The 26,602-nt window shown below is 39.4% G+C and overlaps 2 protein-coding genes across 2 annotated transcripts; one reads left to right on the top strand and one right to left on the bottom strand.

Annotated features, from left to right (window-relative positions):
* Nucleotides 1-877: 877 nt before the first annotated feature.
* Nucleotides 878-9,034, bottom strand: LOC119740079 (coiled-coil domain-containing protein 172-like). The gene is made up of 9 exons (XM_038215281.1): nt 8,945-9,034; nt 7,937-8,022; nt 7,383-7,499; nt 6,112-6,277; nt 5,416-5,517; nt 5,040-5,142; nt 3,618-3,825; nt 2,285-2,581; nt 878-1,057 (listed from the first exon to the last, which is right to left on the bottom strand). Exons 1-9 carry the CDS (start codon nt 9,021-9,023, stop codon nt 878-880), a joined length of 1,338 nt encoding a protein of 445 aa, XP_038071209.1. The 5' UTR covers nt 9,024-9,034.
* A 349-nt stretch (nt 9,035-9,383) lies between these two features.
* LOC119740061 (NHL repeat-containing protein 2-like) lies at nt 9,384-18,532 on the top strand. Its single transcript, XM_038215261.1, has 8 exons — nt 9,384-9,578; nt 11,161-11,897; nt 12,973-13,196; nt 13,541-13,772; nt 14,709-14,831; nt 15,437-15,646; nt 16,223-16,454; nt 17,427-18,532. The coding sequence occupies exons 1-8, from the start codon at nt 9,443-9,445 to the stop codon at nt 17,690-17,692; spliced, it is 2,160 nt and encodes a 719-aa protein (XP_038071189.1). The 5' UTR covers nt 9,384-9,442; the 3' UTR covers nt 17,693-18,532.
* Nucleotides 18,533-26,602: the final 8,070 nt, after the last annotated feature.

Genomic DNA, 26,602 nt, shown 5'->3' with positions numbered 1-26,602 from the left:
ATCCGTTCAAATTTCAGCTCAGTAGATATACTTTTTGAGAAAACTGTGAGAATGCATCTTCATTTTTGTCAATGCACAGCATAGGTTTCCAATGAAAGTGTGAGAGTTTGGTCCTAATTACCGCAAGGAAATGAGGATAATTCCTCTTTTCTTGAAAATGACAGCGTACTAGGCGCAATGAATTCACAGGATGAATAATCCTCTTTTTTACTTACATGGACATGTACAATCAAGTATAATATTTCATGATATATGTGACAGTTTCATTTTTGAATGTTTGCAAATGATGTCTATTACCTTAAAGGGACACTAGGTCCTGGAACAGCCCAATTGGGCTACAAAACGCACTTTGAACGAAATGATGATAATCGGAAATAACTTTTAAAAGTAGGATATAAACATCCAAACAAATATCCTTTCAAAACTGGGCGTTTTTGTGTTATTCCTGTATTATGCGTGCGAGAATGAATTTCGGGGTCCACTTTTGCGACCCCATAAATTCGAGCTGTTTGGATGCTAGTTGTGATTTCATTCGTACGCGTAAAGTGTTCGCCTTTTGCGGATGTTGAAGAAACCACAATTTTTTGCATTGGTGATTGGTCACCGCGCGCTGTTCCCGAGACACACAATGTGTATAGCGTACATGAGAACGACACGAAAAACGTATTCGTACTCCGTCATGTCCGATGTAAACAAGCGGGTTTTTTTTGTCTTTTCTCGGCCTCTCGGGAACGGTAAGACATTAGGTTGGTTTCCTTTCAACCAGATGTTTGAAATAGGCTAAGTAAACAATCCAAAACATAACATTTTCGGGGATTTCAGGACCTAGTGCCCCTTTAAAGGCAATACCTGTTGCACTTTGCTTCAATGTGGTAACTTACTGTGATGATAAAGAAGGTGGATTAAGACCATGTGTTGTACAACCACCATCATGACTGTCAGCTCTTTCACTAAATGCCAGGGAGGAGGGCTGGTTTGGCCTGACTGTGGCTGACGGGGGTTGGTCTCGGAGGAAAGTCTGCCGGAAGCGAAACCTCTTGGTATTGGGAGCTGGATTCTGGGACAATTTAGGGTGACAAGAATGTAACAGAGTTGTCATGTGGAGGGCCGTAGTCCAATTGGTACAGTGTCTGACTCGTGTCATGGTGTGTTTGAACCCTAATGGAAAACATGGTGCTTGTGTTCTTGGGCAAGACACTTTACTACAATTGTAGATAATATCTTTGTAGTTTAATAGGTCTTTGTAACAGTGGACAACAAATGCAAAACTTCAAAGATGTCAGCAATTTTTATTTAAAGATTAGTTTTTTTCTTCACAAATCAGCCCTTTTTAACCCTTTCGTCACTGTAGCTCCCTATTAAAACCACCCTGCCTATCACTCCCTGAAGTGCCCAAAACCGCCAAAGCACTCTATGGTTTTATGGATTCTTCAGTGAATAAACACAATGTAATACAATGGGAGACGTTGGTGGAAGCAAACATACCAGTCCTTTTCAATTGTCTACGTCATGTTTAAGCTAAAGCGTGCATGCTCAATATGACGCAAAACAATAGAAAAAGGACCGGTGTGTTTGCTGCCACCAACGTCTTAAAAGTATCCCATTTAGTACAAGTGCTAATTGGTTAACTAGTATACAAATATTTAGTGGCTCAGAGTGAAATGGGAGGAATATTATCGCAAGGTAAAATCTGGACTTTTTCATTTCACGAGGCGAAGCCGAGTGAACTGGAAAAGTCCAGATTTTACCGAGCGATTGAAAGCCACTCAATATTTGTTTTATATAACTGACATGTAGATCCTTGTCATTTGATATTATTTGAACTTTTATTTTACTACAAAATTGATGGGAAATGTATTTCTCTCTTCCAAACCACCCCTTCATGAAAATGTTTGAACCCAACTTTGTAGTGCTGGCTCTTTGGAACAATACGTGCTATGTGCAACGCTGAACGCGCACACCAGCATGCATTTGCACACAAATACCGCGTCTTGGAACAAGAATGATCCTAACTGTTCAATAGTATTTCCCATTCCCCATGGGCGAATGGGACTTTTCGAGCCTTGGCGTGAATGGAAGTAATAACGAATGTCACGTGATGTGAGTTCCACCAAACAAATGACAAGGATCTGTATGTCGGTTATATAATATGGTATAACATGCTTGATTTAGAGCAACCAATTTGTTCATGTATTTGAAAAGAGTACATTTTAACTGCATAGTTTATGGAATATTTCGTCAATAGTTATATGCACCAAATTTTATTGGGGTGAAATGCCCGTACCAATGGTTTGCCTGTCTTCGCATCCTCAGCGGTTCTCGTCAGCCTTGCCAAGTTGGGTTTGCTCACCCCTCCAGTACGGAATGGTGGCTCCTTCTTTATACTGAAGGCTGTGCGGGGCTTGGTCGCAGCACTAGTTGCAGCAGGGTGGTGGTCATTGCCTGGTATGGTCTGAGGGGGATGTTGGTGAGCATCCTGAGGGGATGGGGTTCGCTGGGTCGGGCGCGTGACGCGGAAACTGCTCCAAGTGTTGACTGGGCCGGCAGATTGGTTGGAAATGGAGAGTGAGCTTGGCTGGACCTGTACACAAAGTGGAAATCCAATGTGTTACAATTTATTTGACATTATTGCATGGAAGTATGTTGTAAAAAAAAACATCACTTCTGAGAGTGTTGTAGTCGAGTGCATCACAAGTCCCTGCAAGTCCATCACAAGTCCTTCAGTCTCAAGTCAAGTCACTAGCTATTCAAATGAACTGTTACAAAAGCATTCCTTTGTCATTGTTCATCTCGTTACTCGTGACTGGACTTATGAAAGGACTTGTGATTGACTCGACTACAACACTGACTTCTGAACCAATTTACAAAAGGGTTATCACTCGACATTTTGGCTTCCAACCTAATTTTTCTTAGGAAAAAAAAGTCTTCAATGGAATGAGCCCTGTACGATTTCCACATTTCTAAGCCTTTGTTTCTTCTGTCTTTTCTTTGTGCCGGTGCTTTTGCTTTTCTGCTGCGAATATTTTGCAGTCTCAGTCCAAAAGAGCAAATTCAATAAGGTATTGTACCGGTTTCTTCCCATCTCAAGCCTCGTTGTGAAATTCCTTACACACCCTGTTTCCCTGCTGCTTGTATGTCTCTCCCAATTCAAGTGCAACTTGAATAAGTACTTTTTATGATCCCCAATTTTTTTTTCCATTTATTTGTGTAACCCTCACTTTAATGGCCTTTTCCAGGGCTGCTTCTGATAGCAACTTTTATTAACAGAAAAAGAAGTAGCAGCTTTATGACATTTTCTCCAGGTTTCTAAGATTCTAACCCTCGCCGGTTTCTTTGTGCCTTTATGTGTTTCTACTCGGCTAGTTTGTGCCTGATATTGCTGAGGCGAAATTCTATGCCAAATAAACTGTAAGATGAGCTAAGCAGCCCCTATGAAATCAGCCCTAGGTTCCGAAATCTCTAACCTGTTTCTTTTGTGCTTTCTTCAGGCCGCCTGTTTCTACCTCTGCTGGTTGTACCTGATTTTACTCATCAGAGGTTTCTGTGCTTAGTAAGTTTGATAAGCAGGTCTGTAAAATTAGCTTCTGGTTCCTAAGAGTTTTCATTCTTGCCCTCACCTGTTTCTTTTGTACTTTCTTTGGGCCGGCGTTTCCGCGTTGCTGCTGTGTGCTGGCTGCTGCAGCAGTGGTGCCGTTAGCCTGGTTGGCTTGTCGCTGCAGTTGTTGCTGCCAGCGTTGGCGCTGCAGACGATCCACCTCCTGCTGTAAGGCCTGGCACATTGCTTCCAAGCCCTCGTCATGGCAAACTTCCAGTTTGCTGCGCAGTCTGAAACAAGTAGGACATAAGCGGTGTGACTGATAAGAATGACAAGTTTTCCCTATTTGTACATGTACAATGTATTTAAATACATGTATATAAAGCATGCCTCCAGAAAATGTAGCAGTCAAACAACCTTCTTCTCTGAGGAAACAGGCATGAGATGATAGATTGTCTCTTTACCCTTGACAGGATTTTTGTTCTGTGTGATTTGGACCTTTTGTTTAAAAGTTACGGCAACGCTTGTAAAGACTGCCAAAATCTGTTTGGGCCATTTTTCAGATTATCTGGTATCTAATGGAAGGCATTCACACACCTTCTGAAAAGTGGCCCAACTTGGAATTCAAGTCGTTTCATTTACCGGTAAGTAGCTGTATCTCCGGACTGGGGTGTCCAAATGAGATGGGATCAAGACCATTGTGTACAGTGTTTACCATACCTTCAAAGTTTTGCAAAAAGAGAGTGCTAGTATTTTAATATTTATGGATTGACTGCTACATTTTTATTGACACACGCTGTATTTGCATATTTAACATATTTACAAAAGCTTTATCCAATTGCTCAACAGAAAACAATAGCATCTAGTCACAAACCTTACAGTCACCTCAACTGTACACAATTAACTGAATATGTGCATTTTCTTTGAGGAGTGTCAACGAAAAAGTTTTGACTTCTGAACCAAGTTCCATGAAAACAGACTCCATCACCATAAAGCTACATTAATAAATGTTCACCTCTTTCGTTTAAAGGTTCAAAGGATCATTGCTGCTTTTGCATTATGGTTTTTTTTTTAAAGCTACAAAATTGCTCAAAAATCTTAAGTACAGTGCATAACAACTAAACCTGTTGAAATTCGGCTCAGTGGATACTATACAGTTTTTGTTGGTCTTGTTAGTGGATTCCATTACTAGATTTTAAAAAGTGTGCCCACTTTTTTAAAAAACCATCTTTGATGAAAGTTTCCTTCCAAATGATACCATTTCAGACGGAATAATCTCACAGGGTATTTGGTGCCATGCATCCCTATCTTCACTTTGAGCAAGGTTTTTCCTCATTAATTTGGCAGGTCTGTTTCCGTGTAATTGCCAATGTTCCTAGATGAGTAGGTGAGGAAAAGAGAACACTTCCGAAAAAAAAGGAGAGATTTGAGTCCAAATGGATGCAGCGGTTGAAAACAAAATCAGTTTCAGAACATTACTTAATAAAGCATTTCTGTTCCTTACCTCAAAAACTCTGCGTCATTCTGAGGTTTACTTGCCACTTCACTTTTGACCCTTTCAAGCTGCTTTGTAATAGCACCTTTTTTATCCAGTTGCTTATGCAATCCTGTGATTAATGCAACGGAAAGAAACCATCTAATTTTCATTTCCATAACAAAGATTTTTAAGTTTTTAAAAAGTAGGAAACTGAATTCTGCATATATTTAAATTGATCCAAATCCAAACATTTCATCCCGACTTCACTTTTATTTTTTTACAAATTCCACTTTTTCACAAAAGATGAGAATCAACCATGACAGAGATAAGTGAAAATGCACAGGTTAGAGGTATTGTGTTTTACTTTTTGTTTATCTTATGCTACATCTACAGTCTTACCCACCTTGTAAACTGTCTTGAAGATGTTTAACCTCCGATTCCAGCACCTTCTTATCTTCTTGGAGTTTTCTTGTTTTTGTTTTGGTCTGACGGTAATCTGATAATTCTAGACAAAAAAAAATCACATCATTACATCAATTTATTGATGTAAAGATAAGAGTCTAGTTTCGGTAGAGATTCCTTCCTTATTTTCTACATCGATGAACGGAGTTGGAATTCCACTGTGACTTACGGTCAGACAAGTTCATAGGCCTGTAGTATATGCCGGCTTATACAAATACTCTGGTATTTTTTTCCAACCTTGCATGCTGGTTACTTGGAGTTGGAGATGACATTTTTCAAAGTTGGTTTGTTTTTTTGCCTTCCACCGAAATAATTGCATAAACACTATATACTCAGTACTGTTCAAATGTTTTTACAGAATCCAATTTTCAGACAAGTTCAAATTCAGTAAAATTCAGGAAAGCAACTCTCCCTTAAAAAAAACACACTTTTTTTCTGGAGACGAAATTGACGGAGAGATGGGACCAATTAGTCCGCCATAAACCACCTTAAATTCTCAGGGCGTTTTGCTCCAATTTGTAAAAATACTTGCTACCAACATCCGACTTTGTTCCAATTATCTTAAGGAGAAAAACCTGATTTTAATTTTTTTTTATTCAATTCTTAAATTTTATGTTTCTTGATTGGTAGGCCCTACCTATCAGCAAAGATTCCTCTTGCTTTCTCAACTCTCTGAATTGTTGTCTAGCCTCGGACTCTCTCTCTTTCTTCCCTGCTCCACACAGGCCGTGAGTCTGGTTGAAGCCTGCAATCTCTTGGATGAAGTCCCCTTGGTCCTCAGTCTGGATGGCCTCCACGGATTTCTGTGTTTTGTTATATTTTCATACGTCACAATAGAGTGTGCAGATATCAACATATAAGAAAGTTCAGGGTGAACGTAATACATTTTTCCCTGAGAATATTTCCCAGGCTGTAGGAGTTTTGGGAATCTCAAATTCACACAAGGTTTTGAAATTTTACAGCCTAGATTGCTTTTTTGTATAAAAGTACTGAGAAGAGCTCACATATAACATGCTCCATTCACAATGTCAAATTTTGAACCATTTCAAAAAGTTGGATTTCAATGCAAATGTATTTAGAACCCTTAATTGCATTTTCCAATTAAAAAAAACTTTTTATCATTTCCTAGATCTGTCCAAGACTTTTGATGTTTTGTTGAGAGATAAATACAAAATGGTATAAGGTGTAATTGTGTTGAGGAAAATGAAAATGTGCAGCCAGTAGTTATGAGTCTTTCAAATCATTGGTTGAAAGTTATCTTTTTCATTTAGTTATCATTCACGTTAATGTTTTACATAACATTTTTAAATATATTTTAATTATGTTAATGTCATTTGTACAGTGCGTTGAGATAAACTGTAAGCTTTGCTTTTAACAAAAAAATTATCAGACAATATACCTCTGCCTTGCATACTGTATTTTTATTGGCCTAGAACCATCACGTGTTAAGTTCATAAAAAGTCCTGGCACACTCCCTGTGGGATATCACGTATGTGATATCCCACAGGGAGTGTGCTATGACTTTGTATGTATACGGCACGTCGTACAGTGTGAAACGCTTGTATCGTTGGTACCCACGCTATTTTCACCATGTTTTCACACATGAGTGGGAGCAGTGAACTAGCAGACGATCAGCTGTTTCAAGCACGTGACATGCATGCGAGTGGACATTCGATTGTCATGTTGTTGTGCTTACTGCTGTTTGTTTTCGTGATTTTTACATAAAAATCCAAAGAATCCAAGACAGAGGTATAACAAAACAATTGTTGACTGCTGTGATGTGGGTGTTCAAAACGTCATATCCCACATCACAGCAGTCAACAATTGTTAAACAGTAATTTGAAAAAGTAAGAATATTCAGGGGGGAAAAGGTATGAAGCTTTGGGAAAATGGCAACTTATACTTCACCAGTTCTTGTGCACTGGCGTCTCTCTCCCTTGCAACTTGAGCCAACTGATTTCTTAGAATGACTTCTCTGTGTCTTAACCAGACCACCGACAGCTCAGCGTCAGTCTGATGTTGGGTCTGATTATTAAGAAAAAAAGGTCATACGTTGCGGGGAAAACAATTCTTAGATTTGAAATAATTCTAAATGTGACTTTAAAATAATATTGTTTTGATTCATCAATCTCCTTTCTTTGTATCAGATTATTTTCTACAAATTTCTCTCAAAAGTGGACACTGTGGATATTTGTTGCACTCTTGCTACTACGGGTGCAGCCATCCATGCTATAAATAGTTGGGGCGTACTAGAAATATTACACGGATCTGTTTACAAACACATAATGTGCACGTATTTTACATTAAAAATACATATTATTGAGAGAATAATGCAGTTTCGTAGCAGATTTAATGGAATAAATATCATAATCAAATACAGAAGTACAAATAAACATGTCCATTTTAAGCCATAAGAATCATGCACATGCTGCACATTTGTAATTAAAACACATTTTGGTTACCTTGACAACAAGCTGCCCCTGTGTGGAGATGCGTTCTTCCTGCACATCCTTAATTTGCTCTTTCACTTTGCCAATTTCATTCTTGACTGTTAAAATCAGATGAAAAAATGAGTGCATACAGGACACAACACAATGTTGTGTCTAACATAAAACACAAATTATGCATAGACATAGGTCTATGTATATCAGTGCCCCCATCCCCCACCCCCCAAAAAAAAAGAAAAAAAGAAAAACAACCCTCTCCTCCCCTAGAATTTGGAGAAGGGAGAAACAGAGATTTGTATGCCTACTCTTTCTTTGCAACTTTGACTAACAATAACATAACCTCAGAAGACAGAAATGACACCCCCCCCCCCCCCCCACACCGAACTTTCAACTTTCTTAAGGGTCAATGAGATGATTTTTCTGAGGAAAACATTTTGTGCAAATTTCTACTCCTCTCAAATGTATGAGAACAATTTGACATCCCTTTTTGGTTGATTTAATTGAAAAGTGCACTTTAAAAAAAAAAATGTCCATGCTTTTCTGGACAATTGAGGGCCCTGTTGCTGTGATGTCATTTAAGGAAGACACTGTTTAGTTTAGGGGTTTTCTGCTCAAATTGTGAACCCCAACATTTGCTCATTGCAAACATTTGTGAGAAAAAATTGTTCATTGGCATACTGTCAAGTACTGACACAACAACGAATCACCAAAGAAAAGACAGTTCACACGAAAGCAAAATAAGCAAAATTCTGGCAAGTTTTGTTGCTGAAATACCTTTAACAATACATTGTCAGTGAGGTTTCTTCCTGGAAATAAAAATGACATCACCCTTTTGCTCATGAATATCGACATTTTCATTAACATAAAAACCAACAAGGTACCAAAATACCCGTGAGAAATGGCAAAACGAAAATTGAAAATCAGGTTAAAAATGGGACACAAAGGTGCATTTTCAAGGATTGCATTAAAACAAATTAGGGCCATGGACTTTTGGGTCAAATAAAACTTCGTAAACTAGGCTACCTTCATTAAGTAATGTTTTCCTTTCTTTCGCCTTCTGCTCGGACTGCAAAATCTGGACAAACAGGTCATTTAAACTCATTCTCAAAAATGTCACTCGATACGAAAACTTTCAAAACTTATTCTTGACCAAATTAAGCATGAACAAATTTCACCATTCACCGTCGATGGTGATTGGCTTAATCTTTTCTGGACGATTGAGGGCTCACTAGTCCGGATTTCCGAAGAGTGTTTCATTTTCACTACAGGTACTGTATATCATTTTGAAGAAGGGTTTCATTTATAAATAATTCGTTCGTGCTGTCGAAAAGAAAAAGAAGAAGTGTACAATATTGTTCGATAATCAATGAATTAATATTAAGCTTAAATTAGTTTTTAAAACTTAAAAAATAATTGTAGGAAAAAAGAGAGGTGTAATATGTTTACCCCCAAGCAAAAATGATTTATCCCAAATGGCATTAATGCGGAAGTAAATCAAAGTAGCGGGCACCGTTCTTCAAAATGGGGAGCATAAACATCCTTGATATGGCCCTGAGGGCGGCCAAAACAGACGAACAAAAACGTGAAATTGTGCTGAAATACTTGGAGAGACAATGTGACCCAGAAGATGGTAAAATCGTGCAGGACTTTCCCGAAGGTAGGCAAAATTTCGCTCAAACTTTCGCTGTTGTGCACATGCATGACATGCACAGTGACAGTGACACAGTATACATTACATTACAAGCAGAAGCAATGCAATTGTTGTGCGCTTTCTTGAAAATCACGCATTCTTAAGAATGCGCATGCACATTCTTATGATTGTGCAACTGGATCCTTGCGCAATCGTCGCAAAAAATAACTCTTCCAGATTGAGCGCACATTCTTAAAGGGAAAATACAACATTTGCAAACATCAAAAAATAAAACTACCAAATCATTTTGAAATACCTTGCTGGACTGTTAGTGAATGACAGTGTAAAGCATCCTGTAAAATCATGGCACCTGGTATACTGTCATTTTCAAGAAAAGTGGTATTTTTGTATCAATTTCCAACGCTGATCGGCCGATCAGCGTTGGAAAAAACTGGCTTTTTTTCAAATACTGCCCCCAATTGACCATCGCACTTGTTTGCAATCGATTACAAACCTAGGCTATGAACGGGTACAAGCCAGCTAGACTGGTTCCCTGACCTTACAATTCCCCAATGTATGTAAACTGCTCCGTTTCTTCTTATATGGAGTCAGGGAACCAGACTACAGGAAAATGATTGTTTTTCTTGGTTTTTATAGCATTTTCGAACCCAAAACCTCAAAAAAGTCAGTGTAACTATATTTGCTATATATTTCCAACCCCCCAATTCCATCCATTTCTGAAAATTACAGTAAAAGCAAATGATGTATATTCCCTTTAAGAATGCGCGACAAGATATTAACGGGCTTGTCGATACCGAGCACCTGCTGCGCTTGGCAAGTCTAGCTGCATCCTCGTTCACTGATTCTTAATAATTATACTGTTGCAACGCAAGGCGCTGAAAAGTAGAGTGGATATGAAAAGTATACGCGTATTGGGGGGGGGGGACCGGGAAAAAAAAATAAGAGACATAAGGCCCAAAAAAAAATATTTGGTCTCTGGTCAGACCAAAGGCAAAGTTCCGGAATTGACGCGGCGATGCGGCTTTTTTTTTTTTTTTTTTTGCTTTTTTTTTTTTCTTCAAGCTTGGATTGTACAGACAAGGTGGGGTACTTTTTTGCTTTTTTGGTGTCCTCATGTACATTGGTGTCCTCCATAATTTGCCTTGGTGCTCTCGATCATTTGCCTTGGTGCAATTTCCCATTCCTTGGTGCTCTTTGGTAAAAAAAAATTGAGGAGGTGCGGCAATAGAGGGCGCTGTTGGAGCTACCGCGGAACATTTTGGGAAAAAAAAAGATTGACGCGCATGATTAAAATCGACGCGCGCGCTGACCAGAGACCGACTTATTATTTTTTTTGGCCTAATAGTGTATTTGAAAGAATTCTGATTAAACATCTCTGCGATATAACCTTTAGATAACACTTACATTTTTAATTTCTCTCTTTTTTCCCCCCTCAAATTGAAGGAGACAGGGAGGTGGTACTTTGAAATGCTATTCATCAGCCTTAAACTTATAAAAAGCCCTGCTTGGCAAAAGGAAGTTTTTCAGAGATAAGTTTCAATGTCTAAACCAGAATTCTAAACCAGAATTCCTTTGCTTGAACTTACAGGTCTTGAATGGTTCAACACAAAGCAGCCATTGTCTTTGCACCGTGACTTGAGAGGCAAACTGGTGGTGCTGGATTTCTTCACCTACTGCTGCATCAACTGCATGCACATCCTGCCGGACCTGGAGCTTCTGGAAGAAAGGTTCCCAGTCAGCGATGGGCTCATCGTGGTCGGAGTCCACTCCGCCAAGTTTGAGAACGAGAAATCCTCGGCGAACGTCCTCAACGCCGTACTACGCTACGATATCGCCCACGCTGTGGTGAACGATCAGGAGGCGGTGTTATGGAACGCGCTGGACGTGCAGTGCTGGCCCACCCTGGTGCTGGTGGGACCGTCGGGGGAGTACCTCCTGCCCATCATAGGGGAAGGGAACCGCAAAAAAATGCTCTTAATCTGCGAGGTCGCCTTAGAATTCTTCAAATCCAGAGGAGAGATCGCTGCAAATGCAGAACTCCCGATGCTTACCCGCCTGAAGGATACCCTTCCTGAATCACCGCTTCTTTTCCCTGGAAAAATCGAAGTCGACGGTCAAGGGAACGATCTCGCAGTGGCAGATAGCGGCCACCATCGTATTCTGGTTACCACACGGGAGGGTGTAGTGCTTTACTGCATCGGCGGGACAGAGAAGGGTTTTGTGGATGGATCGTTCCCAGAAGCGCGGTTCCACTCACCACAAGGGATGGTGTGGAAGGATCATATCATTTATGTGGCCGACACGGAAAACCATGCTATCAGAAAGGTGAATGTTTGACATGCACTGGATAGTAGCTCACAACATGAGTTGTAGTCACAAGTGCTCACAAGTCAATCACAAGTCATCCAATCTCAAGATACGTACGTTACAAGCTACTCAACTAGACTTTGAAAAAGGCACTCCTGTATCTTGTGGAGTGCCATGGTCCACCGGTGTTCAACCCATGTGCCAGGGTATGTGGGTTCAACCCTGATGGGAAACATGGCGCTTGTGTCCCTGGGCAAGACACTTTACTACAATTGCCTCTCTCCACCTAGGAGTATAAATGGGTACCTGTGAAGGCAGAGACCAGGTTCCGCCGACCTCGGCTACAGAAAAGTGGTCTCATGGCCTGTTTAACAGGGGTACTAATACTGAAGCGCTTTGAGACCTACATTTGGTGGAAAGCACTACAGCTATAAGCACTACACATAATTCCTGATCACCCTGCGTTTGTAACTCGACAAACGCGAATCTCTAGTTATCATTGTATCATTTTATATGCCCTGTCATTTGCAAACATATGCCCTGTCATTTGGAAACATAAACAAAACTACTAAATTATTATGAAATACCTCACTCGACTGCAAGTTAATGATAGTCTTAAGCATCCTGTGAAATCATGGTACCTGGTGTACTATCATTTAAAAGAAAAGTGGAATTTTATATAAATTTCCAACAATGGTCGGCCAACCATTGTTGGAAAAAAATTGACTTTTTCAAATACAGCCCCCAATTTAAAAGGTTCAGTGTGACAATATTTGCTACTAAATACTAACCCCCAAATCCATCCATTTCTGAAAATTAAAGCAAAAGCAAATTTTTGTTGTATACTACCTTTAACCAGTTCACGTCGGATGATGTGTATACACGCAAAAGTTTTGCAGTATTCAGAATGGATGATGGATAAACACGCAGCAAGCGAGGCCGGAAATATCAGGGTGTGCTACCCGCAGATGATGGTCTGAACCCATCTGGCATCGAGGTTCGGGAAAAACAATCCCAAACCAGAGTCCGTTCAATGCCAAAATAATCCCGGAGCGAACTGGTTAACACATGTATGTTATTGTTGTGTCCTCAGATAGACTTGAAAGCCCAGACGGTGTCTACCATTGCAGGCACAGGGGTGATGGGTGATCACAAGTGTCAGTGGGGAGGGGCGCCTGGCCCTGAGCAGGTACTGAGCTCCCCCTGGGATGTTTGTCTCGGGGGACTAGACGACAGCATCCTTTTCATCGCCATGGCGGGCAGCCATCAAATCTGGGGTCTGTTCTTGAAGGAGAGCAAATGGCTCAAAAACAAAAGGTGAGTGATGGTTCTCCTTACATTTCTTTGAAGAAAGCTGTTTAAAATGGGTCATTCCATGTCAATGTAACACGATTTTTCACCCGACCCTCACAGATTGAAACGACATTTGGTGTGGTGATTGGCCTATAATGAGAAACCCCCAGAACTGAATATTTTTGCAATTTGGAGGGGGGGGGGGGACAATTCCAGTATTCCTTGTTTTGAAAGGGTGACTTTTCTGTTGTGTCATGATGGATATTAAAATGGCTCTCTTTTAAGATTTTTGTTATATAAACGGTCAATAAAATAAAATCAGAAAACAATCCAACCTTGTTCTCTCGTTGCCCTTTTACCCTCATCAGTGAGCACAATGCAGGGGTCTGCATGCTGTATGCCGGCTCCGGGAATGAAGAGAATCGTAACAACGCCTACCCCCGGAAGGCCAGCTTTGCCCAGCCCTCGGGCCTGGTCAATCCCCACGTGGACTACCTGAGCTGCATGTACGTCGCCGACAGCGAGAGTAGCAGCATACGCAGCGTGTCGCTGAAGGACGGCGCAGTTAAAGGGGTGGTGGGTGGGGAGTTGGACCCCATGGTGAGTTGAGATGGATGCACGTTTCTTTAATTAAAGTTGTAGGCCTGATTAATTGATTTGTCATGTGGGTAAATAAAGTAAAAAACCCCACTTTGTTAAATAAAAGCTCCTGTACAGGAGGCAAAATAGCACACCTCAGAAATGTTCAAGTCAAAAACCTCTCACAATGCTCTTAAGTTTAACAGGAGCTTATTGATGCAAGTTGTATGGAAAGAAGGTTGGGGTTCATTTATGTCTGATGGCGAAACATACATTTTTGTATAAATCCTTTGAACGACCACTTGGAGGTTTTGGTGGATTTTGCAGGATGTAGGAAGGCTATTGGAAGTTTCAATTTAAAGGTAATTTGTGCATTTTGTTCATTTGAAGCAACAAAAGGGCTCAAATTCTAAAGAACGGTGCTGAACAACTAACCTGATGAAGTTTCAGCTCAGCTTCAGCTGTATATTTCGAGAAAAACAGCATTCTAGGATCTCGATTTCAAATCAAAATTTGCAGAATCATGTTTTGAATTGGGCCTGAATTCATCGTCCGATACATGTTCTCACAAGCCGATTGCAGCTACGCAATGTTGCGTACCGATCCAACGAATTATAGCAACCGGGCGCGTTTGTGCGTCGTGTGTCAACGCTTGCGCGCTTCGCCGAATAAAAAAAACCCACTGAAAACGGAAATTTCCAACGGTGCTTCTTAAGATGCATCGTTGGAAAGGCCTTCTTTCGTTGATTTCTTCAAAATGACAGCTTGCCAGAAAGCATAATTTCACAGGGAGTTTAGTCTTCTTACTATCTTTCAACCAAGTATGTTTTTTAACAATAATTACGCCAGTTACTCTTTGTATAGCTGCAAATGATGGACTCTGGCTTTAAATTGCCATTTGGGAAGAGTTTTCACGAAAAATGTTTCAACAGTTGATGTCTGTTTTGCCCCATGCAGAATCTGTTTGCATTTGGTGATGTTGATGGCGCAGGACGTGACGCTAAACTACAGCACCCACTGGGCCTAGCCTGGAACCCACTCGTACAGCATCTGTACGTTGCTGATTCTTACAACCACAAGGTAAGTCAGTTCTAGAAATTCCACTCCCCCCCCCCCACCCCCACCCCCCCCCCAAATATTTCAAATTTGATGTCGCAAGCTGAAGGGAGACAGTTTATTGTTGCCTTTGTCTTGACATTCATATAGACCAGCAAGAGTATGATTATATTTTTTCAATCAATTTGTCATTACCTTTTCGGTTTTGGTTTTCATGAATCAAAACACAGACTTGATTTTTGCCGACAATTGCTCAATATATGATGCTGATAATGGAACTTTGGTTTTAACATCATTTTCGTCAAATATGTCATCTTTTGTGTACATTCCTCTTCCATGTGAAATGATGTCCTGCATGGAATGTTTGCGTTTTTTGGGCTTGGGTGTTTTGTTTTGTAGGCATGTCCTCTTGTGTGTTTTGAAAAGAAGCCTTCATATTCACCAAGTTGTTTTAGATGAGTCAAACTGAAAAATGTAATTAAAAAACTGACACAATGATCAGTAATTGTTGCAAGTCTACAGTCATCACAGTGAAGATTAAAAGGGGCCAAAATTTTAGTGATTTGAGCAATGCAGTGATACTTCATAATTGGTTAAACTACATTTGTCAACAATTATTCTTCCTGCAGATTAAAGTGGTAGACCCCGTCAAGAAGTCCTGCGTCACTGTGGCAGGCAGTGGCAAGCCTGGGAAAGTGGACGGTTCCATTCTATCAGAGGTGGAATTCAATGAGCCGGGTGGGCTTTGCATCTCTCCAACCTTCAGGAAACTGTATGTGGCAGACACCAACAACAACGCAATAAGGGTGTGGGATTTGGAAGAACGCAAGGTCAAAGAGGTAAACTTTGAAAAGTCGTCAATGTAAAAATGTATTGATAAATTTAGTTTTTTTGAATTTTTTTCTAATTCCTACAGTTGCTTAGAAAAAGTTTTGTGGATTTTATTTCAACAGAAGTGTAGAGGGGCAACAAAAACTTTCCAAAATTGTATCTCATCCGGCAACTTACTATCTCTCTACAGCAAGTTACTATCCCGTCACGCAAGTTACTCTCTCACCGCGATGAGAGAGCAGCGAGTTACTCTCTCGACGCAGCAAGTCTGCGGTGAGACACTGTCTTGCAGCAGCAAGTTAGCGCCGAGTTACTTTCTCGAGATAATAACTCCCTGTTAACTCACTGCGATGAAGAGTAACTCACTGCAGTAAGATACCAATTTGTTATTAGATTTCTTGTGGTCCTGCCATGCTTCTGTGTGCTTCCTCTTTAATATGAGAAATTCCTTTCAACATTAACGTCTAAGTATTCTGTTGGGTGATGTGTATTCATACATCAATGGACAGCTCGAAAGAAATAAGGTTATTGTGCGGCCCAAATGAAGTGAATAAAAATGTGTGTATGTCATGATTTTTTTACAGCTGAAGATAATCTTTCCATCAACAAGTGAAGCACCAGTCAGCGAGCTGGACTCACTGTCAATATCAGATCAGCCAATCAAACCCCTCGTCCCATCCAGTACACCAGCAACCTCTCACCCTCTACTTGATGTAACGCCAGAGGGCGCTGTTTGTATACAGCTGACTGTCAAGCTGCCTAGTGATTGCGCATTGACGGAGGGTGCCCCCACTGCATGGATGGCATACATTAAAGGTACGTCATGGTTTGAGAATAATCTGTTGTGTTTTTGTCTTTCTCTTTTTTTTCCAGTCTCCAAGTATTGTGGAGTCCCCTTACGTGACACACTTCTACTTTTCTCGTGCTTTGTCTCATGCAGAGCTGTCAAACCTTGTTGTTGACAAGCTTCAAATTTATTCAGTTAAATACTGGTACTGTTACCTTAGGCCAAAAAAAAAGTCTCCGGTTTCTGGTATGGAGCTTGCCCACAAAGTGATGCGGCGACGCGGCTTTTTTTTTTTTTTTACCTGATTTTTTTGCTTCAAATGTCGGCTGATGACCGCAAATGGTGCCCGACTAAACTTAGTGCAAATATATGGGAGTCCAGAGAGGCCACATAAAGCTTATTCTCGACCATAACCCAATCTAAAAACACGTTAAAATTGTGCAGCAGCAGGATTCCAGTCAAACCAGTGAGTTTGGCGGTTTTGAGACATCATCATTCATTGAAAAAAACCTTTTTTATTTTGCCAACGCGCATGGCTACAGCGACGCCCGCGCATACCAGAAACCGGAGACTTTTTGGGGGGGGGGGCCTTAGTAATGCTTGCTGTTGAACTCTTGTTTGTAAGCTATTTCAGTGTCATAAAATTGTTAGTTTGAAATTCAAAATGGTGGCGTCTGGAAATTGGGCACAAAATCAGCCGAGTGTTCCCTAACATGGGGCACTTGAACAAATCTCACGTATTTCCGAGTGAACATTTAAAGATTTCTTTACAGTTGACAAATTCTGATAAACCATTGTTATCTCCACTCACATATCAAACTACGTGTTTGTCTGACATTTTTATTTCTCATTTTTGGGTGCATTTTGAAAGCGTTTGATGCGCACTTCGAAATAAAATCGGAAAACCAAACCAAAGTATGTAATGGACTCCACTACAGTACCGACTAAAGAACTTTGTTACAATTCCCTCATTTCAATTATAATATTTTTCCCAATTACAGACACAGCCCACCTGGTGTTTGGCAAGAGGCCAATATCCAGCTTAGACACGCCACTATTGCACCGATGGACGGCGCCCCCTAGCGCAATCGAGAAAGATGCCACCCTGCGCATCGAAGTTGCCGTCTGTTTCTGCGAGAGCGCTTCGGGTACGTGTCACATGACTGGTTTGGCCTTTGAGTCGCCACTGAGGATGGCGCCCTCTGGGAGGGAAGGTGATGCGAACTTAACAATAAAACACGAGATGTGCCTGGAGAAAAACTCGTAAATTAAGAAAAAAAAAATCTTTAATATATTTTGAAGCATCAGTTTGATATTTGTTTACAATTATGAGGTCTCATCAATTTTTTTTTTTTGGACGTAGATAGATTTTTCATCCTTGTCACATATTTATGATATTTGTAATATTTTGTGTACATAATACCTTCCCAATCATTATTTTTGCATTGATAGGCTGATTATATTCGCTTTATTTTACACGACAGAGATTAGTTTTCAATGCCAAGACAAAAGTCAATAGAGTACCGAAGTGAATACATCACGCACACAATGTGTGTGTAATAGACATTAAGCGCGTGATTCAATCCGTGAACCAACACACGCGCGTACTCCATTCGTTTGCACTACACTTTCTGTAGTTTCTGGTTCTAAATGACGTCACACTTCGGTACTCTATACTGTAGTTGCCCTATTCCACCAAGAATTAAAATAAACCCAAACATAGCCAGACTTGCAACTTTTCCTCAGATCAGCTGATTTCCTCATTTTTCACTTAACACTTTAATGCCATTTAAAATTGAAAAAAAAATACGCTGTATAAGTATTGTAAAGCTTGAAATTTCCAATATGGGTCCAAATACCAATATGGGTTCGAACCCCAATATGGGGTCCGAACTCAAATATGGGTCCGAACTCGGTCTGAATCCCAATGTGTGTCCAAATACGAATATGGGACCAAAACCTAATATGGGTCCGAACCCGTTTTCTTGTTACATAATGCCATACCTTCACTATCATCCTTTGCACTGATAGGCTGAGTGGATTTGTTTTATTTTCATGGCAAAAGTTAGTTTTCAATGCAAGATAAGAGATATTTCATGATAAAAAAAACCCCGACACAATACAAAATGCAATAGCTGCCAAATTGCACCAATTAGGATCAATTAGGATTAAAATATACCCAAACAAGCCCACAGTAGTCAGGCTTTTCCTCAATTTAGCTGAATTTCTCATATTTTGCTTCACACTTATGTCATTCGAAATTGAAAAAGTTCTATAAAGTCTTGTAAAGTTGGAATTTTCTCCTTTTTGTGTGTGTTAATTACTTTCCAGTTGTACGTCTGCAGAGCATTGTTACTACGTGAGGGAGTTGTACAGCTATAATTTAAAAATTTATAAACTGCAAACGTATTCACTTGGGTTTACGTTACATTTAAAAGTGTTTTAGAATAACAGTGTTTCTTTTTGTGGTTTGAGGCATGGTCTTTTTACTTCAGTTGCAGAAACATGTAGGCACTGCACAGGTAATTTTAGACATGGTGTGATCGAGAACGAAAACCAAATAAAAAACGACGACTTTGTACTCTGTGCTCAAGTATGCCCTCAAAATATGAAACATGATGCTTGAAAAAAAGCTCTCATAATGTGAAATATTGTGCTTAAAAAAGAGCTCTCGTATTGAGACAGATTTCCTTCGTCTCCTTGCAGTTGTCTAGAATATCAAGAAACAGTCTTTTGATACCTCTTGTCGTTAGGCAAAGCCTTGCCTGTTTCCGGTACTCATACTTTGATTTCCAAAATGAAAAAGGAAGAACTGCGCATTGACCAGTTGCAGTAAAGTGTGCTTTTCTGGCCTCGTTGCTAGGCTTACAGTACATGGCAATCAATTTCTTTTAGCCTCCCTGTATATCAAAATAATTTTCCTAGTCATCTTGCCACAAGTTATTGCAACTAATTTTTAGTTAACAAACAAAGAAAGTACTTTCATAAGAGCGTCTAAGTTGTGTTAAGAATGTTAGAAATTGTGTCTTTAGCTATGATATCAGAAATAAAAGTTAGCTTTTTGTCAAATATGGCAGAGATTAAACCAATTTGGCAGGGATTTGAAGAACAATTTGCGTGTGGATTGAATTTTGAAAGTGTACTCTAAATGCAAAGCGCAAGTAGAACATACACAAACTTCTTACACGTGTTATGGTTAAAAAAGGTTAATTAAGGCTGCATATAATTATATATATTTTTATTCCAATTTGCAGCAATATTGGCATACCTACCCAAATTGGAATTTGAACCCATATTAGAATTTCCCTTTATATTCCAATTTGCAGCAATATTGGCATCCCAAACCCATATTGGAATGTGAGCCCATATTAGAATTTCGCTTTATATTCCAATTTGCAGCAATATTGGCATACTGAACCCAAATTGGAATTTGAACCCATATTGGAATTTCCCTTTATATTCCAATTTGCAGCAATATTGGCATCCCAAACCCATATTGGAACGTGAGCCCATATTGGAATTTCCCTTTATATTCCAGTTTGCAGCAATATTGGCATACCGAACCCATATTGGAATTTGAGCCCATATTGGAATTTCTCTTTATATTCCAATTTGCAGCAATATTGCCATGCCTACCCATATTGGAATGTGAACCCATTTGGAATTTCCCTTTATATTCCAGTTTGCAGCAATATTGGCATTCCGAACCCATATTGGAATTTGAGCCCATATTGGAATTTCCCTTTATATTCCAATTTGCAGCAATATTGCCATGCCTACCCATATTGGAATGTGAACCCATATTGGAATTCCCTTTATATTCCAGTTTGAAGCAATATTGGCATTCCGAACCCATATTGGAATGTGAGCCCATATTGGAATTTCCCTTTATATTACAATTTGCAGCAATATTGGCATACCTACCCATATTGGAATGTGAACCCATATTGGAATTTCCCTTTATATTCCAGTTTGCAGCAATATTGGCATACCGAACCCATATTGGAATTTGAGCCCATATTGGAATTTCTCTTTATATTCCAATTTGCAGCAATATTGGCATACCTACCCATATTGGAATGTGAACCCATTTGGAATTTCCCTTTATATTCCAGTTTGCAGCAATATTGGCATTCCGAACCCATATTGGAATTTGAGCCCATATTGGAATTTCCCTTTATATTCCAATTTGCAGCAATATTGCCATGCCTACCCATATTGGAATGTGAGCCCATATTGGAATTTCTCTTTATATTCCAATTTGCAGCAATATTGGCATACCTACCCGTATTGGAATTTGAACCCATATTGGAATTTCCCTTTATATTCCAGTTTGCAGCAATATTGGCATACCGAACCCATATTGGAATTTGAGCCCATATTGGAATTTCTCTTTATATTCCAATTTGCAGCAATATTGGCATACCTACCCGTATTGGAATTTGAACCCATATTGGAATTTCCCTTTATATTCCAGTTTGCAGCAATATTGGCATACCGAACCCATATTGGAATGTGAGCCCATATTGGAATTTCCCTTTATATTACAATTTGCAGCAATATTGGCATACCTACCCATATTGGAATTTGAGCCCATATTGGAATTTCCCTTTATATTCCAATTTGCAGCAATATTGCCATGCCTACCCATATTGGAATGTGAACCCATTTGGAATTGCCCTTTATATTCCAGTTTGCAGCAATATTGGCATTCCGAACCCATATTGGAATTTGAGCCCATATTGGAATTTCCCTTTATATTCCAATTTGCAGCAATATTGCCATGCCTACCCATATTGGAATGTGAACCCATATTGGAATTTCCCTTTATATTCCAGTTTGCAGCAATATTGGCATACCGAACCCATATTGGAATGTGAGCCCATATTGGAATTTCCCTTTATATTACAATTTGCAGCAATATTGGCATACCTACCCATATGGAATGTGAACCCATATTGGAATTTCCCTTTATATTCCAGTTTGCAGCAATATTGGCATACCGAACCCATATTGGAAAATTTAAGCCCATATTGGAATTTCTCTTTATATTCCAATTTGCAGCAATATTGGCATACCTACCCGTATTGGAATTTGAACCCATATTGGAATTTCCCTTTATATTACAATTTGCAGCAATATTGGCATACCTACCCATATTGGAATTTGAACCCATATTGGAATGTGAGCCCATATTGGAATTTCCCTTTATATTCCAGTTTGCAGCAATATTGGTATCCGAACCCATATTGGAATTTGAGCCCATATTGGAATTTTCCTTTATATTCCAGTTTGCAGCAATATTGGCATACCTACCCATATTGGAATTTTGATCCCATATTGGAATTTCCCTTTATATTCCTATTTGCAGGAATACAGGGATCCATACCCATATTGGAATTTGAACCCATATTAGAATCTCTTGATATTCCTATTTTCAGCAATATTGGGATTCCTACCCATATTGGAATCTTTTTAACCCATATTAGAATTGTCCTTTATATTCCTATTTGCAGCAATAATTGAACCCATATCGGACTAATTTCCTTTTATATCCATATTTGCAGCTATATTGGTATTTCCCCTTGTATTCCTATAAAAAACAAAGTCCGAAACCCAATTTGAGTCAAGTGAAATACATCTGTATCCCCAAATTGTTTTCCCATTATCACTATTTATTGCACTCTATATCACTTATTATCATCCTAATTTCAATTGTTGTTTAATCTTTGACAAATATGACAAATAAAATCAATTATAACACAAATACACAGTTATTTATTTTCAGTTATTTATTGTTTCAAGTGACGGCTCAAAGGCAAAAGACTTCAGGAAATTAAAAACATTAATGAGACATTATTAAAGAAATGCACAATTAAGTGAGGCAAGGTTAATTAAGCTTATACACTAAGTCGTAAGTCGTTAATTGACAGTAATGATGCTTAAATCAGAATATAAGAAATATTCATTTTGAAAATAAGACTCAAAACTCCACTCGTAGTTCACTTGCAAATACTTTTACATTGTAAATAATATAAACAGTTAAATCTTACTATACAGGATGTGTTTAAAAAACCAAAAAATCATTGAAATCACTCATTTTTAAGTTACAGGGTTGTAAACACAACCACTATTTTAAAGTTCTGTCCACGGATTGAAAAACGAACACGGTCCATGTACATCCCTGTGTCAATTGTTTTCATTTTGCTGATAGAACACTTACCTTTTTTGTGGTCCGTTTAATTAAGAACTTTAAAGGTGTTTGTGTTTAAAATCCTGTAACTTGAAAAGTACATGAGTGATCATTTGAATGATTCTTGTACTAAAAGAAATCAATTGAACTTTTCCTATATTTTGAAAGTGCTACATGCAACACTTCCTTGGAAAAATGGTCCTGGTATTTGGGTATCTTTTTTTTACTCAACCTGCATGCCACCCAACATTTCACTTCATTTCTAGGCTCTGGAAAGGACTGACTTCAACACTACATGTGGTGGCATAAATACAAAAGATTGTATATAAACATGTATTTAAGAACCACTGTTCTGAGAATTAATAATGCCTCAGTGGGTACAATAATTCATTTACACATGGATCATTCCGTATGAATTGAGAGTCAATTAGACCCTGTTAGGCCCAAGTTTTAAATTTGCCATTGAGGTATTGTTTAGTTTTTTTTTAACATAATCACTCTTAAGGGAAAATGTAGTACGTCCAGAATTTACAAAATCGTACATGTCAGCAGATGTAACAGGGAAAGGAAAAAAAGTTGACCCCAAATCATAAAAAGTTCTCAGATGGATAGAGAGTTATCCACACATTTTGGGTCCTAAAAACAGTTTAAACAGTTGTTATTAAAGTGCAACCAAACGTGTGAACATCCAAACGTGTGAACTTTCGAGTCTAAAATGTATCCTGCTCATTTCCATCAGCTAAAGCATATCATATCTTGGCTCTTTTGGGAGTATACAGCTCAATGCTACCAAAAGTAGGCATTCATATTCAAACCAGACAACCATTTCTACCCTAGCAGGAACCACTACAACTGGCAGTGTTGTAGTCCAGACCTTTCTGGGACCTTTTGAGACCTCACTCATTTTATCAATTATTTGAAGTTTTGGAAACAAAACAAGTAAGTCAAATAACTATGCTATAGATTAACCTTATTTGATGATTTACAACCGAAATCCTGTCCGAGACATTTTTGAGATAAACTTCCTTAAACTCTACAGTAACATCAAAACGAATCAATTATGTTCAAAGTCCAGCAGACAAGAAGCTTATTCACGTTAGAATTGACACAAATCTGGTATTCCGTTATTTAAGCAAATTGCGTGAGGGCACAGAAAAAGTCTTGACTACAACACTAACTAACTGGACGAAATGAAACATCAACTTGAAGTTCTATTACAGGCAATAAAACCCCCAGCACGCAAACCAAAAATCAGTTTTAGAAAGAAAAAAAAACCCAAGATTTTGAGTTTGATCACGTGAGCATTAGTAATGACATTTGATTGATACAGCCGATGTTTCATTGGCAATTGTTTCAATAATGAATGTGTGAATTGCAAGTTTGCATTCAAGTGACCTCTCATGGCCCAAAAAATTCAGGCTCAAATGACACATTCAACTTGAAAAACAAGACTATGCGTAACATTTTACAATTGTAAAAGAGGTTTTTTTTTGTTCTTGTGAGTCACAGGCCTGTCTATGGTGGTGTCATTGTAGCTGTAATAGAGTTCATCAGCTAGTCACCACAAGCCATCATGAGACATCACAAGTCATCACAAGTCATCACAAGTCATCACAAGTCATCTAGTCTCAAGTTAAACTTAAACAAACGTTGTTCCTCCTTCGTTACTCATGACTTGACTATTGGAAAACCTTCAGCCCCATTGAGGGAAGTCCAGTTTTGTTCTCCACAAATCGTCATCAGTCTTCAAGCTCAAGTTGGCTCCTCTCCAAGTTTCCTCATCCTCGATCTGAAATGGGGAAAGAAAGAAAAACACTTCCCTTCAAAACAAGATGTCCCCATATTTCATGGTAACTGTGCTAGTTACAAAAGCTGTGATTATTTCTCCAAATTTCAGTTTGGCAATGAATTTTGGCTCTGTACATTTGTATCTTGTTAGTGCACAGACTATCATCAGTAAACTGCATTATTTGATCTGGATGAAATTTTTAAGTGTGGAAAATCAAACAAATAAACAAAGGGTTACAAGAAGGGGGTGCTGGGGCTTACCCCCCCCCCCCACCCAAATCCCTGAAAAAAAAAAAAAAAAAAACCAACCCAACAAACAAACCCATCAAACAAATAGACAAAATTAGAGAGGGGGGAGGGAGGCAAGTCAGGATAACCAGGGTTGCAAGAAGGGGGTGCTGGGGTTTAAAAAAAAAAAAAAATCCCTAAAAAAAGTTAAAACAAACAAACAAACAAACAAATCCATCAAACAAATAAACGAAATTGGGGGTGGGGGAGGGAGGCAAGTCAGGATAACTAGGGTTGCAAGAAGGGGGTGTTGGGGTTGAACACCCACCCTGACAAAAAAACCTGCAAACAAAACAAACAACAAAACAAAAAGAGGGAGAGAGGGTGGGGATTCAGAATGGAAGGTTGCTGTACATCTGATCAATGCGGTGAACGCAAGGCCTGCTTGCCTTTGCAGATATGTGGCTTAAACCATCAGTGTCAAACAGTTTCTTTATTTTTATTTATCAACCTAAGCAAATATGACTGGGTGTTATGATTGATTTTATAACACCCTTGAAGGCTCCAAACATTCCAAGTTTCAAGATGCCAGCTCTAATAAACATTGAACTTTTCTTCCTACCTGATGGTTCTACGTAGTTCATACATCATCCTGATCTGAATATAGCTAGTCCTTCTATCTCACTCTCCTGCATTCCTTCTCATAAAGTTCTTGGGTATCTCTCTGGTCAGTTTCAAGACATTTGAGTGGCACAATGACTACATCTTATCACCTCCTAAGCTGAGGAATGTAGTCCAGTCAATCACAAGTCCCTGCCAGTCCCACCACAAGCCCCCCAGTCCCAATGTAACTCATCACAAGCTTTTCCAATGAGATTTGACAAAGGCATTCCTTTGTTATTGTTCATCCACTGTTACTTGTGACTGGACTTGTGTCTTCCTTGACTTCATCCCTGCCTCGACAGCTTCAGCGATCTCAGCTAAGATATAGAAAAGGCAATGAAAGAAGAAGACATCAAAGACATGCAGGGCATGAGCAGACACTGGTACTGAGCTCCTCAAGAATGCTTTATCTCTGGTTATTTTAAAAGGTAACCTTGTTTCAGGATATTTGCCCAGTGCTCTTTAAAATGTAGAATTTTTTTCACCCAACACATTTTCAATTTGTATGTTTTGTTCTGACGAAAAAAACACACTACTTTTCCCTAATTTTGGCATCTGCAAACCCCTGAAAAGGGCTTTAATGTAATGGTAACCATCCCCCCCACCCCAAAAAGGGTGATTTTTGATGCAGTAAGTGTCCTCATCTGCTTTCTCTCAAAGATTTTGTTTAAAGTTAATAAATAATTAAAAAAGAAAAAGAAAAAAAGGTAAATGGGGCGCCCCCTCTGTGGCGTCAAATAAGGTCCAGCTGACACCCCCTCCCCCCTCCTCCTCAGCTTATGAAATTTGCAATGGCCAGTCGGTCAGCACTCCTAAAACTATGGAGTGCTGTGGCCTCCTGGTTAAGGGAATTGGATTCGTGGTCTGCGGGTAAAGCTGCAGGTTGTGGGTTCGAGTCCAGCCAGGGGTCATGGTGTGTGTCCTAGCTTGGGCAAGGCACTTTGTCACTCATTGCTTCTCTCCACCCAGGAGTCAATGGGTAACTGTGGGGGCAGAGATGGTTATTGTGGTTGAATTTGCTTCCTTTTGCCTCACAGGCTGCATCCAGCTGTATACTCCCCAGGGAGCTAAGATGGTATTTGGAATGTTTCATGGGCCCAATGAGCAGGGGTGATGAACTGATAATGATGTAGCGCCTTGAGCACCAGTCCTGGTAGAGATATGTGCACTTAATAAGTACCCACTATTATAACTGTTGCACCACTGTCTTTCTTGCGCCCTTCAAATATTTGGTTTTTTTTATCCATTGAATGGTGGATAGACTGTTATGATCATCCTGGGGGAGGGGAGGGGGGGGGTGCGGGA

This window comes from Patiria miniata, unplaced genomic scaffold, assembly GCF_015706575.1.
Source record: "Patiria miniata isolate m_02_andy unplaced genomic scaffold, ASM1570657v1 HiC_scaffold_4, whole genome shotgun sequence".
In the NCBI taxonomy this organism is placed as follows: Eukaryota; Metazoa; Echinodermata; class Asteroidea; order Valvatida; family Asterinidae; genus Patiria; species Patiria miniata.
This window is presented reverse-complemented; position numbering and strand designations above follow the sequence as displayed.